Source organism: Artemia sp. Qi Xiang Cuo, chromosome 8 (genome assembly GCF_049724085.1).
Source record: "Artemia sp. Qi Xiang Cuo chromosome 8, ASM4972408v1, whole genome shotgun sequence".
Taxonomy (NCBI): domain Eukaryota; kingdom Metazoa; phylum Arthropoda; class Branchiopoda; order Anostraca; family Artemiidae; genus Artemia; species Artemia sp. Qi Xiang Cuo.
The window spans coordinates 25902575-25919333 of record NC_142801.1 but is presented as its reverse complement, the minus strand read 5'-3'; the positions used below and the strand labels follow the sequence as shown (position 1 = coordinate 25919333).

At 30.9% G+C, this 16759-nt stretch overlaps 3 protein-coding genes across 3 annotated transcripts in view; 2 read left to right on the top strand and 1 right to left on the bottom strand.

The window, feature by feature from the left end:
* Positions 1-16759, top strand: part of LOC148949278 (uncharacterized) — a 328547-nt gene that overhangs the window by 225303 nt on the left and 86485 nt on the right. The gene's annotated exons all lie outside the window — the stretch shown is intronic.
* Positions 1-16759, bottom strand: part of LOC148949279 (uncharacterized) — a 41435-nt gene that overhangs the window by 6569 nt on the left and 18107 nt on the right. The window contains exon 2 of the mRNA XM_089093535.1: positions 1487-1631. Within this exon, the coding sequence (XP_088949661.1) occupies positions 1487-1631 (145 nt within the window). The remainder of the gene's footprint in view (positions 1-1486; positions 1632-16759) is intronic.
* On the top strand, positions 4547-6526 carry LOC148949280 (uncharacterized). The gene is made up of 2 exons (XM_089093537.1): positions 4547-5418; positions 5479-6526. The coding sequence occupies exons 1-2, from the start codon at positions 4547-4549 to the stop codon at positions 6524-6526; spliced, it is 1920 nt and encodes a 639-aa protein (XP_088949663.1).

Here is a 16759-nt window from a genome sequence, read left to right as displayed (position 1 = left end):
CTATCCGGGACAGGTTAAGTGGAATTGTTTACTGATTTTTTAATATAATTTGTTAAGTCATTTTAAGTTAATTTTGTATATAAGGCATTAAGCGAATATTCCCCCAATTCTCTAGTTTAAGAAATATTACAAGTTTTTTTGATTTTACTTTCAATTGCCTCTTAAACAACCTGTTTTATGCCTAAATAATTGCTAATAAGGGAAGTTTCTTCAAAAGCATTTTATGACTAGGATTATCATAGGTATGACTGCTTGAAGCAGAATCAAAAGAAATATTTGTACTATTAGAATTTAAAGCTTTAGTTATGTCATCTTTGTGTTGTTGTAGGCGTTTTTCTAATTTTTGATGGGTTCTACCAACATAAAAGTTACCACAGTCACATGGTATTTGACAAACCCCACTTTGGTAAGTAACTGGGGTTATATCTTTACCACAGTTTTGGAGATTCATGATTTTAAAATTATTGGTAAATACTACATAAAGAATATTTTGTGTGCAAACTTTTTTAAACTTGTAGTGATTTTTGGAATATATAGAAGGTAAATTAAATTTGAGGGCTTGGTGGGAACTTCACATGGTAAAAGACCCTTGACTTCACTGGAGTGTCTTGCCAATCTTCGCTAATTGTATTGTTAATAAAGACAATAGGATAACCGTTTCCAAAAAGTATGTCTCTAATAAAATTCAGTTCATCTGCGATGTGAGATTCAGAGCAAATTTTTAAAGCAAGATATGCAAGAGATATAACAGCAGCTCCTTTAACTTAGGGGGGGGGGGGTGATTGTTGGTGACTTGTTGGGGGTGATTGGCCAACACGGACAATCTTTGGCAATCTATCATCTTTCATCTGTAGAATGTATCCTAGACATGAACAGCAATTTTTTTACTCTGTCGAAATTGGTGTGACATCTCTAATACAGAACAACAAAGGAACAGCAACTATAGTTGCCATGACTAGAATTACACAATTATATATAAAAGATACAACAAAGAAAAATCCATTACTAAATACACCAACAACAGTAAAAAGAATCATATATGCTCTGCGTAAATTAGCGTAATCAGCCTTGTTTGAATTTCACTCCAACCTCAAACAAAATTTAAAAAAAAATCTTGCAGTTAAACAAGATAATTATATAGGAATATAATAAAATTTATTTTCAAACATATTTTAAAATAGAAAATTGCATATCCAATACACGAATGGGGGAGTATGTTCGATCATTCCTATAGTGCACAAAATATAAAAAAAAAACAATAAAAAAACAAAGATACTGGTAATGCTTCCCCTGGAAAAAATTGCTGTCAGGATCTATGCCCTGTTTCCCTAATAATTAGAACCCCTCCAATACACATGCACATACGTGTTTTATATATCAAGACCCTACATCTGCTGGAGAATTCGAAATCATGCAAAATTCCCCTTAATTCTTGGATTAAAAAAAAACAAAAATATTTTATTTTGACAAATAAATATATAATTACAAACCTTAATCACCACAAAGCCGTTTTTACGAAGAGTAGAACACTGCACTGGGTAAGTGGATGAGGCAGCAGAACCTCCAGATTGAAATTCATGGTCATCAAGTTCTGCCATTTTGTTTCTAGTTGATATTCTAAACTGTGTAACCTAAAAATAAAAACCCAATACTTAAGCTATGAGACAAAATCTGGACACCAGAACTTCGGGGAAGTGCTTTTCATGTAAATAGAGGCAAGAAATGAACATGTTTGTTAGTGACTGAAATTAATTTTCAAAACTTTTTCCACAAAATAAGTTTTTCAAAAATAAGTAGAGAGTTCCACTATGCTAAGAATGAGAGGAAAAAAAGTTAAATAATTTTTAATGCATAAAAATATTACTAATAATTATCAGTAAATAAATAAAACCCAAAACGAACCGGAATTACAATAAATACCCGAGTTAAACTCAAAATGAGCAAAAATTTAACATTATTACGGCTAATAACCCCCATGCCTTCTCAAGAACAGAGCATAATTTGTACTTTAATGAAAACAAAACATATTTTAAATGTTTTCACTTTTTTTTAATTTCATAAATAAAAAAAATTATCAAAACTTTAAGGAATTAATATTAGTATATGTATATTAAACTGACAGTCCACGGTTATTTGTTTTTTTTCCTTTTTCAGTAAAGCGCAAATTATGTTCTGTTCTTGAGAAGGCATGAAGATTATTAGCCATACTCATATTAATTTTGGCTCGTTTTGAGTTCTATACAGTTTACATATAGTGCAATAGTAATAGTAGTAGCAGTAGAATTTACTAAAACGGGTCTGATCATGGAAATAAAAAACAGAATTTCCGTCTTCCGCTTGAAATGAGGGGACCTATGCTCTTCAGACCTCCATATTATTTAAGAGGATTGTAGAGGATGGTTCCATCCCAGTCGAGGACGAAGAGGTTTGACTCAGCTGTTTATTGTAATTTCTGTCTGTTTTTAGTTTCATTTATTTATTGATAGTGATTTGTGGTAGTTCTACGCTTGAAAGATTATTTGACTTTATTTCCGCTCATTACTGTCTTAATGGAGCTCTTAACTTTTTTGAAAAACTTGTTTTGTGGAAAGTTTTTTTTAAAATAATCTAAAAATAAAAAAAATGCTGAACAATCTCTAAAATGAAATTCTAGATAAGACTGAACGTTCGCTATCGGTTTATAGCAAAATGTTTCATCTGACATTGAAACAAGTTAAAGTCTACATACCAAATCTAACACACTAAACCAACAAGTTGCACAGCGAATAAATTCTTAAATAAATAAATTCTATTCTAGGAGATAAATTCTAGGAGAATAAATTCTAGGAGATATAATCATGTCCAAAATAAAACAAGGTACATTGTAGTTTGTTTTTACAAAAGTTGGTCAGACAGTGAGACAGACTGCTCTAATGGATTTGTATCCACTGTTTGCTTTAAATGAGTCATATTGACTTAATAGAAGGTAGGGGAGATGGCCAATAATGGAACAAAAACATATTTCATTGCCCTAAGTCGAAAGACGGCCAAAAACGAGTATGTGCACCGCATAGATTATGCGATAGTCATTTCAGATAGTGTCATGTATCTAATAAAAGTTATTGCCATGCCCAAAACGAAGCAATACGTCTTTTGCGTTTTTCAAAGTTTATCCACTGTTCACATTTGTAGATGGCGATTATTAGACAAAAATATGTTTCTTTATATTTAGCTGAAATAATACCTTGCACAATTGTATGCATAATATACCTCTACTATAAGTAATTATACGCAATAAGAACTAGATTTTACTAGGAGTCTTCCACACCAAGCTAACAGAAATCATTGTTAGATTCTGGAACTGCTCTTATATTCTCAAACCATGGAGATCCTGTGGTTTTGTGTTCCTTAGGGGACACATCCCCTTTATCATCTGAAGGATATGCATCTAAAAGGCCTTTGATGAAAAGAATCAAATAGTGAAACTATAGAGGGGATAAAAACGAAATTAGTGGGAAGGCTTGCAGCCTTGCCTCCTCTTAGCCAGGCCATTGCAGCTACTTTGCCAATATTTTGAATCCCAATCAAGTCCTTTAAGTTTTAAATAAGCTAGTTCCATTTAAACTTGTTTTTATTATTCATCATGGGTTTAAATTACTGATAAATAGACAAAAGTAAAAAATCAAAGCATTTATTCAGAAATGCTATCAGTTGATATACATAGTTTGAAATAAAAAAAATTACCTTTCTTGCTAAGAAGCTCAAAATTTAATGCTAGAATTTAATATATAAAAAGGGAAAGTATTTCGAAAAAGTTTCATTTCACAACTTGTCTCCCTCATTTCCCTTCATAATTTGTAAATTACAAAATTTGCTGCTTTTGAAAAATTTACCATTTTCAGAAAAAATTTTTAAGCATAAATTTGTTAACTTATTTTAAAGTTTATTTTTTTAATCACAATTTTTTTTTAATACTTTCTTTTTCGAAGCATAATTAGCCTACAATTTAAATTGGTCTGTTACGATAATTCTTGCATGATCATCAAATTTATAAATATCATAGCGTTTTTGAGAGCGATAATTTAAAAAAAGAAAAACGCACAAGCTTGCTCAAACACAACACCAAATCACATTATTCGTAGCCTTTATTTTCTAATGTTTAGTATCGGCTTTATACACCCTTGATAGAAAAGTTTAGTCTGCCTAAAAATATAGTTTTATTTCTGGAATATTTGGAATTCTAACCAATGCTAGCAGTGCTATATAGACAATGTTCATAATAACTTTAATCTATTTGTAGAAGTTTGTACATTGGCTCGAGAAAAACCCCTAAAACTAATTATAAAATAAACGGTAAAAATAAAAACGGTAATCTGATGTCAAAAAGAATGCATGGGCCAAAGATTCACAAGCTGTCATGACGTCATATTTCTACTCTTGTCACATCACAATACAAAGTAACAGATGACGTCATTTTGCTTTTCAAAAAACTTTTTTCAATTATGAAATCATACAGGGTACTTAAAGTGCGGGCGAACTGGCAGTTTAACTCAGATTTAATATAGCAATGTCAAGTACAACATTTATTAATATGTATGAAACATACAACTGCGAAGACTACGAAATCTACGAAAATTTCGAAGACATAGATACAACTTCAAACACATGCAACTACGATGGTGGATATGATTCGGAGGAATATTTTACAAATGGGTATAACTACAGATATACACCCCAAGTGAAACCAATTCCACAAACTATAGAAATATTACCTTACAACAGCAACTACGTCTACAGCATCAAAATCAGAAAATTCGAATCTGATCCAAAGATTATTGAGTCAGTAGAAACTGACGGAGTGCAAGACGAGACTTGGGGTGCATTTGAAAAAGAAAGACTGTATTTTGGCTCAAGGATACAAAGGCTGAAATTGAATGACAAGGGAGAAATAGAAGACGCAACGAAGGAGGATAGAGATGCCAGTGTCAATGAAAAGGTTTCAGAAATTTGGGATAAAATTATTGTTAAATCTACAGAAGAACCGACGAGTGTGCCAGCCGTAAAAGCTGTTTACGTACCTCCCAGTTTGAGAAATAGAAGAAAAAAGGAAGCACCAAATCTTGCAAGTTTACAGTTATTCCCGACTCTTGGAACAGATGAAAGTGAAATCGATTGTACTATAAAGCAGACGAATGAAGAATGTGAAGGATTCACTGAGATGAAAATTAGAAAATCAACACTAACTAGTAATAGGCCAGGGACAAATGGGCGAGCTGTTATATCTGCTTATGTGCCTCCCAGTTTGACAAGAAGTAAAAACATGGAAAGGCCGGATAGATTTGCCAATGATGACCGTTGCAGCCGAGAAAAACCGTTGTTGCCGATCTATGAAAGGCTGCTAATGATAAGCAGGCAGAGTAGTAAACAAACTGCAGCTAAGTCTCATATAAATGAGTGTGCTAAGATATCTCCTAATGTGCCTCCCATTTTGACGAGAAGTAGGAAAATGGAGAAACCGGGTAGATTTACCAATGAAACCCAAAACAGCCAAGGAAATTATGTACCTCCCACTGTAAGAAACAGGCAAAGTAGCAAACGAACTCCAGCTAAGGATCATATTAATGAGCGCACTGTGATATCTGCCAATGTGCCTCCCAGGACAAGAAGTAGAAAAATGGAGAGACCGGGTAGATTTACCGATGAAACCCGTCACAGCCAAGGAAATTATGTACCTCCCCTTGTAAGAAGCAGGGAGAGTAGCGAACAACCTGTAGCTAAGTCTCATATAAATGAATTTGCTGGGATATCTGCTAATGTGCCTCCCAGTTTGACGAAAAGTAGAAAAATGGAAACATCTGTTGCTGTACCAGAGGTATTAAGTCGAACACCACAAAGTGCTGACATTGAACCAGATGTAAAAGACATCCTTGAAACATCTGCTGCTGCACCAAAGGTATCAAATTTGGCTAATACTAGTAAAAAATTTTCAGCTGATTTAGAAATGGGTGCCTGGAATCCACTTTATAGGATATTCATGGAGTCAAATACAGAGGAGGCAATCTCCTTTGGAGGACCAATTCGTCGATTCTTCAATCAAGTCACCGTACCTACCTTTGTAAGAAGCAGGCAGAGTAGCGAACGACCTATAGCTAATTCTCATACAAATGAGTTTGCTGGGATATCTACGAATGTGCCTACCAGTTTGACGAGAAGTAGAAAAATGGAAACATCTGTTGCTGTACCAGAGGTCTTAATTCCAACACCACAAAGTGCTAACGTTGAACCAGATGTAAAAGACATCCTTGACACACCTGCTGCTGTACCAGAGGTATCAAATTTGGCTATTACTAGTAAAAAAATTTCACCTGATTTAAAAATAGGTGCCTGGAATCCACTTTATAGGATATTCATTGAGTCAAATACAGAGGAGGCAATCTCCTTTGGTGGACCGATTCGTCGATTCTTCAATCAAGTCAACCGGTTCGTCGATTATTCAGAAGATCAACATGTTTTCTTTCAGAAAAAAAATGAATATGTTGAATTGTGAACATTTTTGTAGATTGTAAAGTTGTATATTGTAAATATATATTGTAAATTTCAAATAGTTTGAAAGTAAATCTTCTGGGTCCCAAGATTCAATCAGAGATGGAAATATATAATCTTAGATCAATCCAAATAATTGACAGTTATTTTCACTCCAACAATTACCATATACTGGATATTCCATTAAATTGTTAGTTAAAATGTATTCTATCTTCTAACAATAATCGGAGGGTAGAGGACAACTTTATTGATTCCGGAATTATCTCTTGTCAAAAGCAAGACGCATGAAAGAAAAAGATCGATGTTCGTTTTTATCGATTTATTGGATTTTTGTTTCTGATTTATATATTCGATTCCCCAATAAAGGGGAACTTCTCTAAGAACAGGGTAAAAATTTCTACTGGGAGGGGGAGATTTGCAAATATATATATATATATATATATATATATATATATATATATATATATATATATATATATATATATATATATATATATATATATATATATATATATATATATATATATATATATATATATATATATATATATATATATATATATATATATATATATATATATATATATATATATATATATATATATATATATATATATATATATATATATATATATATATATATATATATATATATATATATATATATATATATATATATATATATATATATATATATATATATATATATATATATATATATATATATATATATATATATATATATATATATATATATATATATATATATATATATATATATATATATATATATATATATATATATATATATATATATATATATATATATATATATATATATATATATATATATATATATATATATATATATATATATATATATATATATATATATGTGTTTATATGTTTGGTCCTAGGTAGTTGGATGGATGGGTAAGGTGAAAGCCTCTGTTCAAGTGCACATTTGTCTCAATTGCTGGATTAGGACGACAGTTTTTTTTTTTTTTTTTTTTTTTTTTTTTTTTTTTTTCTCGCCATACTAAACGAAAGTTCAATAAAGCGTTAGATGCCCACCGTGCAACCCTCAAAGAAAATTTTGTGCAAAAGCTCAGTAAGAATCCGAACCTTATTTGATCGCTTCGGTCTAAGCCTGAAGGAGCCAAGCCTACGTCTAATATTTCTGCTAATCAGTGGAGTGCTTACTTTGAGTCCGAGTTCAAAGCGCCTAATCCAGTTCTGCAGTCTAATTACGAGAATTGAGCTGACTTCTATGCTTACCGACACCTTCGACGATTTCTCAGTGTCACCGGTCACAATTTGCCATGCTGTTAAAAAGCTGAAAAAGGTATACTCAAAAGGCTGCGATAGTATTTCTGCTCTACATATTTCATTAGGAGGTTATGTTCTTTACCATCATATTGCCCTCCTGTTTCAGATGATTTTGACATCTAAGGGATAGTCCCGAGTTGCTTTAGTCTGGGTATGGTTATACCGATATTAAAGAAGGGGAAGCCAGCCGAAAAGCCTTCTTCGTATCGGCCAGTAACGGTATCTTCAGTATTTTGTAAACTATTCGAGAATGTTTTGTTTGATGAGATTTATGATAAGTGTGAGATGCTTCCTCACCAGTTTGGTTTTCGAAAAGGCCTCGGGTGCACCCATGTACTTTATCTTCTTGCTAACATATTGCTTGATTCTCATCTCTCGCGAGAAACTTTGATCTTAGGTCAGTATGATTTCAGGAGAGCTTTTGACTCTGGGATTAATGCCCAGATTTTGGTTGAGCTGTGTAAGCGAGGCGTGCGTTCTTCTATTGTAAGGTGACTACGTGATATATATAGGAACCTCAAGCTTCGTGTTTGTTTGCAAGATGGTGAGCTTAGTGGGGAGATATTCGTACATAAGGGAATTAAGCAAGAGGCTATAACATCTCCTACTTTGTATAATAATAGAGTTTATGATGCACAACAGGTTATCTCTCCAAGTTATATTTGCAAGCATATTGACTTGTCACTTCTGGGTTTTGCAGATGATCTTTTAAACCTGTCTCGGTTGCTTTCTTCATTATAAAATAATTTCTCGCGTCTTGAAAAAAGTTATGCTGATATTGGTTTGTACTTTAATGTAGAAAAGTCTGCTGTTTTGTTTTTTAATTGCCCTGAAGATAATGCTACAGTCAGGCTTAGTGGAATTACCGTAACACCGTCTAGTCACATTACGTACCTTGGCCTCCCGATTGGTCGTAATCTTCGAGAGACCCAGTCTTTGCTTATTGAACACCTATCTAAAAAAGTGCGCATTGCCTATGCGGGTGTTGTCACTAGCCGTCACAATTCAAGCCGTAAATATTTGGCTCGTCTTTATAATGCAGTAGCTTTGCCTCATGTCTTGTACCTGTCAGTAGTAAGAGAGGTGCTGATTTCACGAGTGAGTGCGTAATATGACTTACCACGGGTCAGTCACCTATGCACTTTCACGGGTGATTGCGTAATATGCCTTACCACGGGTCAAGCACCTATTACTACGAACGATACTTGTCCTATCAGACGGGTTTTCATATACTTTGCGTACGTGCCCATACCAAACAGGTTGGTTATAATCTGTTCTGCTTCAAGTTTTTCTGGCACAATTAACTGAATTTCTATTTCATGATAAACAAGTTTTTTTTAGGTTACATCCGTGTTGGAAAAACAGGTGTATCTTTTTAGTTTTCTTTACATTACATATTAGTAAGAGAATTGAATTCAAAGAGAATAGTTTTTATTTGCAAGGATATTAGTAGAGGAAAAAAATGAGGGGGTGCATTTACACTATTGGAGATTAATGATGGAACTAACAACAGTGATGTAATTACTTCTTTAGTTTACGAGATTTGCGAATTTTTTTTTTGCGAAAAGATATTTGCGAAAAGATATTTGCGTAGACGCTTACAAGGGACATTGCTAGAAAGTATTCAATAGCTTAATTGAAAAGTAACGATAGAATGACATTGTGACTTGACCTAGCTTTACCTCGCCGATGTGGTCTTTATAATACGTAAGTAACGTTTGAAAAATATTGTCAATTTAAAAAGAACTGGCTGCAAAGTGGTCGGCGGGGGGCGGGTTGCAGCGCGGGGTGAGTTGCACGAGGGTTCAGTTAAAGAGGAAACAGTTGCACGGAGGGATTTCGGTTATACACGGGTTCAGTTACAAGGGGGGTTCAGTTGCACGGGGGGTATCCCTTTTTTTTTTTCGTAAATCGGGCTCCCTGTTTTCAAAATCCCTTTTTCTTCTGAGGCTTGGATCATTTGGTGACTAGATATTAAACGTAATGAAATTTAGCACGGAGGTTCAGTTGTACAGGGGTTTCAGTTATACAGGGGTTCACTTACATGGGGGTTCTTTGTGTTAAATAAGTAGTTTTTGTATCTTTTAAAAGAAATTTACGGGGATTGAGAGACTCAGTTGCCTAATTCCGTATGATTTTTCTTTAATTGATGCTCATTAAAAACGAAATTTTTGTGTTAAATAAGTAGTTTTTGTATCTTTTAAAAGAGCTTTACGGGGATTGAGAGACTCAGTTGCATAATTCCGTGTGATTTTTTTTTAATTGATGATCATTAAAAACGAAATTTTTGTGTTAAATAAGTAGTTTTTGTATCTTTTAAAAGAGCTTTATGGGGATTGAGAGACTCAGTTGCCTAATTCCGTGTGATTTTTCTTTACTTGATGGTCATTATAATCGAAATTTTTTTGTTTTTTAAGTATTTTTTGTATCTTTTAAAAGAGCTTTAGTGGGATTGAGAGACTCAGTGGCCTAATTCCGTGTGATTTTTCTTTACTTGATGGTCATTAAAAACGAAATTTTATTGTTAAATAAGTAGTTTTTGTATCTTTTAAAAGAGCTTTACGGGGATTGAGAGACTCAGTTGCCTAATTCCGTGTGATTTTTCTTTACTTGATGGTCATTAAAAACGAAATTTTTATGTTAAATAAGTAGTTTTTTTATCTTTTAAAATAGATTTACGGGGATTGAGAGAATCAGTTGCCTAATTCAGTGTGATTTTTTTTTACTTGTTGGTCATTAAAAACGAAATTTTAGTGTTAAATAAGTAGTTTTTGTATCTTTTAAAATATCTTTACGGGGATTGAGAGACTCAGTTGCCTAATTCCGTGTGATTTTTCTTTACTTGTTGGTCATTAAAAACGAAATTTGTGTGTTAAATAAGTAGTTTTTGTATCTTTTAAATGATCTTTACGGGGATTGAGAGACTCAGTAGCCTAATTCCGTGTGATTTTTATTTACTTGTTGGTCATTAAAAACGAAATTTTTGTGTTAAATAAGTAGTTTTTGTATCTTTTAAAAGAGCTTTACGGGGATTGAGAGACTCAGTTGCCTAATTCCGTGTGATTTTTATTTACTTTATGGTCATTATAAACGAAATTTTTGTGGTAAATAAGTAGTTTTTGTATCTTTTAAAATAGCTTTAAGGGGATTGAGAGACTCAGTTGACTTATTCCGTGTGTTTTTTCATTACTTGGTAGTCATTAAAAACGAAATTTTTGTGTTAAATAAGTAGTTTTTCTATCTTTTAAAAGAGCTTTACGGGGATTGAGAGACTCAGATGCAATATTCCGTGTGTTTTTTCTTTACTTGGTTGTCGTTAAAAACGAAATTTTTGTGTTAAATAAGTAGTTTTTGCATCTTTTAAAAGAGCTTTACGGGGTTTGAGAGACTCAGTTGCCTAATTCCGTGTGGTTTTTCTTTAATTGGTAGTCATTAAAAAATAAATTTTCGTGTTAAATAAGTAGTTTTTGTATCTTTTAAAAGAGCTTTAAGGGGTTTGAGAGACTCAGTTGCCTGTTTCCGTGTGGTTTTTCTTTACTTGGTGGTCATTAAAAACTAAATTTTTGTGTTAAATAAGTAGTTTTTGTATCTTTTAAAAGAGCTTTAATGGGTTTGAGAGACTCTGTAATGCACTAGTTTTTAAGTAAATACACTCAATATACTAAAAGTGTTTAATTCAAACTTTTTAAAACTTCGAAATTTTTCAACTTTATTTATTTTTTTCTTTCTGTACATAACTTAAAATGTCAAAATATGCTTACAGTTCTAACAATTGCGCTCTGTGATTGGTCAGAGAAACGATGTGACTTTCCCACTGTCATTCTATGACAGGTTATTGACAGCGCTCTGTGATTGGTCAGAGACACGATGTGACTTTCCCACTGGTATTCTATGACTGGTTATTGACACAACCTAATCTATTGCATGTATTAAATCAGTATTTTTTACGCAGTGGAACGATAAACACATAAGTCATATCTTTAAAAAAAGTGAAGATGGAACATTTTAATAAAGTGTGTTTACATAACAAGGTTATTGTAGCATTGAATGCCGACAAAAAGAAATATTTAAACTTTGAAACAAGTACAGGTGGTAGCACTATTGGAAATGTATGCATGCATTGTCATGACAGTAAGGAATTAAATTTCTTTGGAATACCGAAAAAATTCAACTCTTATGTTGGTGGTTATGCGAGATTGAGATCTCCAGAGATGATTGCACTCAAGGAGAATGCCAACATAAAAATAATCATTGATGATAGAGGACAACTCCTTGCTACTATTGCAGGTAACACATTACCTACTGATACATCCAATCGTCACCTTTCAGGTATTAGCATTCAACGGAAGATCAATAAAAGAAAAGCCTACTCTTCTACTAATATCGTAAACCATATCTTGTCTACGTGCCGAAACTTTTACCTGTGTAAAAATAATGTGATAATAGACAGTGAAATTGCCAGAAAAATAAAAAGGGCATTGTCAGAAAATATCACGATGGAATATAAAGATGAATCGATGAAAAACAAAGCACCAGCAAACGTTACTGACATTGGTCAAACAGTCATTGAACCAAATAATACCAAAGACGAAAAGCATATTGAGCCTTTTGATGAGACACCAGTAAAAATTGTGTATGACTCAAAATGGAATAATGATTATTCTACTGATTACGAACTAAGAGAAGACAATAGCTATAATATCAAGAGAGAACATGGTGAACTATTTTATGGAACAGATTCAAAATGTCCAAAGTTAATTGTTGATATTAATAATGTATCATAATATATTTATTGTATTAATATTCTACATAGCATTATTTCATTAAAAATATATTTTGCATTACATTGTTTTGTGTTCATTATTTTTAGAGTAAGCTAGCATATCAAACGTTTAGATTGTCTAATAAAACGTCGGAGATGTAAGAAAAGGAATTTGCATACATCTATTGTCAGACACATGGTGACAAATTTTTACTTGAATTCACCTCCTTGATAAATAAAAAAAGATATTTCATTCTAGAAATTATGACGAAACTCTAAGTAAACTATAAACTCTGTCATGAAGTTAAATCAGGGATACACAATGAAGAAATTTAATTCAATAAATTGTCAAAAATTGTAAGTAAGTAACAAATTCTTTCAAAAATATGTTAATACGTTTAAGCAATAAATATCTTTAAGCTTAACCCGTCTTTATTCGTCAGACTAGTTTTATTCATTTCATTAAATTATGAAGAAATTGTAAGTAAGTAACAATAGCTTTCTTGAATTCGCTTCCTGGACACAATACAGATATTTAATTCAAGAAATAATAATAAAATCGAAAGTAAGTAATAAAGTCTTTATTGTTTTTCCCATATTGGATACACAATACTGAAATTTCATTCAAGAAATTATGAAGGAATTCTAAATAGGTAACACACTCATGTTACCTCATGGATACAAAATTCAGAAATTTCATTTAAGAAATTATCAAAAATTTTAAGTAAGTAGCAAATTCTTTCTTGAATTCGCCTACTGGGTAAATAAAAAAGACAGTTCACTAAAGAAATTATGAAAAAATTGTAAGTAAGTAGCAAATTCTTTATTTAATTTACCTGCTGAATAAACAAAAAAAAAAGACATTTCATTCGAGAAATTACGACAAAATTCAAAGTAACTAACACACTATATTGTTATTTAAATTAATAGATTCACTAAGTATTAATTTATTTAGAGATATAATGAAAAAATTCCAAGTAAGTAGCGCGTTCTTTCTTTAATTAATATCATTGATGAAAACTAAAGAAATATAAAATAGGACTGTATGAAAAAAAACACAATATTTATTTAAAAAAAATCTTTGATAAAAAATAAATAAATTTCATTCAAGAAATTATTAAAATATTTGTAATTAAGTAACAAACTCTTTTTTTTTTCACCTCTTGGATATACAGTACAGATACTTCATTCAAGAAATTATGAAAAAATCGCAAGTAAGTAACTTTTTTTTCTCTTTATCAAAAACAATTTTCACTTAGCTACAAGATGTTGAAATTTAATTCAAGAAATTAGGAAAAAAAATTCTCAGTAAGTAACAATTTCTTTCTTGAAGTCAACTCATGGATACACAATACGGAAATTTCATTCAAGAATTTAATGACTTAGATACACGATGTATAAATTTTATTCAATAAATTATGTAAAAATTCTCAGTAAGTAACAATTTCTTTCTTGAAGTCTTCTCTCGGATGCACAATGCGGAAATTTCATTCAAGAAATTATGAAAATATTTTGTAAGTAAGTAACAAACTCTTTATTGATTTCACCTCTTGGATATACAGTACAGATACTTCATTCAAGAAATTGTGAAAAAATCGCAAGTAAGTAACTTTTTTTTCTCTTTATCACAAACAATATTCACTTAGCTAAATGATGTATAAATTTAATTCAAGAAATTATTGAAAAATTCTCAGTAAGTAACAATTTCTTTCTTGAAGTCAACTCTTTGATACGCAATACGGAAATTTGATTCAAGAAATTATGAAAAAATTGTAACTAAGTAGCAAATTCTTTCTTGAATTTACCTGCTGGACAAACAAAAAAGAAATTTCATTCAAGAAATTATGACAAAATTCTAAGTAAGTAAAAAAATATTTTTTTTTTTAACGTTTTATATTAACGAACTATAATTTATTTAAAATAATTATTTAAAAATAAAAAATAAAATTTAGAAATTTACTAATTTATTTACAAGTTTGGATAAAAAAAAAAAAAAAAAAAAAAAAAAAGACAATTCTGTAACGAAAAATTTCAACATAAAACATAAATAAAAAAAATTATTTTTTTAACCGATTTATTATAACTAGTTTTAAATAAAAAAAAATAAATATATAAAAAAATAATAATTAATTAACCATTTCTTTCTTGAAGTTAACTCTTGGATACACAATACGGAAATTTCATTCAATAAATTATGAAAATATTTGTAAGTAAGTAACAAACTCTTTATTATTTTAACCTCTTGGATATACAGTGAAGATACTTCATTAAAGAAATTATTAAAAAATCTTAATTAATTAGCTTTTTTTTTCTTTATCACAAAAAATTTTAAATTATCTACACGATTTGTGAAAATTTAATTAAAGAAATTATTAAAAAATTTTAAGTAAGTAACAATTTCTTTCTTTAAGTCAACTCTTGGATACACACACAATACGGAAATTTCATTCAAGAAATTATAAAAAATATTTGTAAGTAAGTAACAAGCTCTTTATTGATTTCACCTCTTGACTATACAGTACAGATACTTCATTCAAGAAACGTGATTAAACACGTTTTGAAACTACATTCTATTTGTATGCCGTTCCTTGGCACCTTTCCAAACGAACAGGGATTCCCCACGGTGTCCTACACATTGCAAAAATGTGAGCATTACGAACACTCCACTTTTTCAACCAGACTTTTTTTTTAGGTGCCAATCATTAGATATATGCAAATTCGACAGCTCTTTATTTCATTATTTGAAGGTACATTTAGACGAAGTTACGGGCGCCCCCGGAACTACCACAAATTTACCCAAAAAAAAATTAAATAAAGCTTTGACGAATTTGCATATCTCTCCTTATTGGTCCTAAAAACCAGTCTGGTTGAAAACGTGGAGTTTTCGTACTGCTCACTTTTTGCAATGTGTAGGAACCAGTGGGAATCCCTGTTCATTTGGAAAAGTGCCAAGAAAGGCATACAAATAGCATGTAGTTTCAAAACGTGTTTAATCACGTTTCTTGAATGAAGTATCTGTACTGTATATTCAAGAGGTGAAATCAATAAAAGCTTGTTACTTACTTACAAATATTTTTTATAATTTCTTGAATGAAATTTCCGTATTTGATGTGTATCCAAGAGTTGACTTCAAGAAAGAAATTGTTACTTACTGAAAATTTTTCATAATTTCTTGAATTAAATTTCCCACATCATGTAGCTAAGTGAAAATTGTTTGTGATAAAGAAAAAAACTACTTACTGCGATTTTTCATAATTTCTTGAATGAAATATCTGTACTGTATATCCAAGAGGTGAAATTAATAAAAGTTTGTTACTTACTTACAAATATTTTCATAATTTCTTGAATGAAATTTCCGTATTGTGTATCCAGAGTTAACTTCAAGAAAAATGGTTACTTACTGAGAATTTTTCATAATTTCATGAATTTAATTTCTACATCGTATATCTAACTCGTGAAAACAATAAAGTTTGTTACTTACTTAGAATTTTGTCATAATTTCTTGAACGAAATGTCTTTTTTTTTTTTTGTTTATCCAACAGGTGAATTCAAGAAGAATTTGCTACTTAGACTGAGAATTTTTTCATAATTTCTTGAATTAAATTTCTAGGTCGTATATCTAACTCGTGAAAACAATAAAAGTTTGTTACTTACTTAGAATTTTGTCATAATTTCTTGAACGAAATTTCTTTTTTGTTTGTCCAGCAGGTAAATTCAGAAGAATTTGCTACTTAGTTACAATTTTTCATAATTTCTTGAATCAAATTTCCGTATTGCATATCCAAGAGTTGACTTCAAGAAGAAATTGTTACTTACTGAAATTTTTCAATAATTTCTTGAATTAAATTTCTACATCATTTAGCTAAGTGAAAATTGTTTGTGATAAAGAGAAAAAAGTTACTTACTTGCGATTTTTCACAATTTCTTGAATGAAGTATCTGTACTGTATATCAAGAAGTGAAATCAATAAAAGTTTGTTACTTACTTACAAATATTTTCATAATTTCTTGAATGAAATTTCCGCATTGTATCCAAGAGACGACTTCAAGAAAGAAATTGTTACTTACTGAGAATTTTTCATAATTTCTTGAATCAAATTTCTACATCGTGTATCTAAGTCATGAAATTCTTGAATGAAATTTCCGT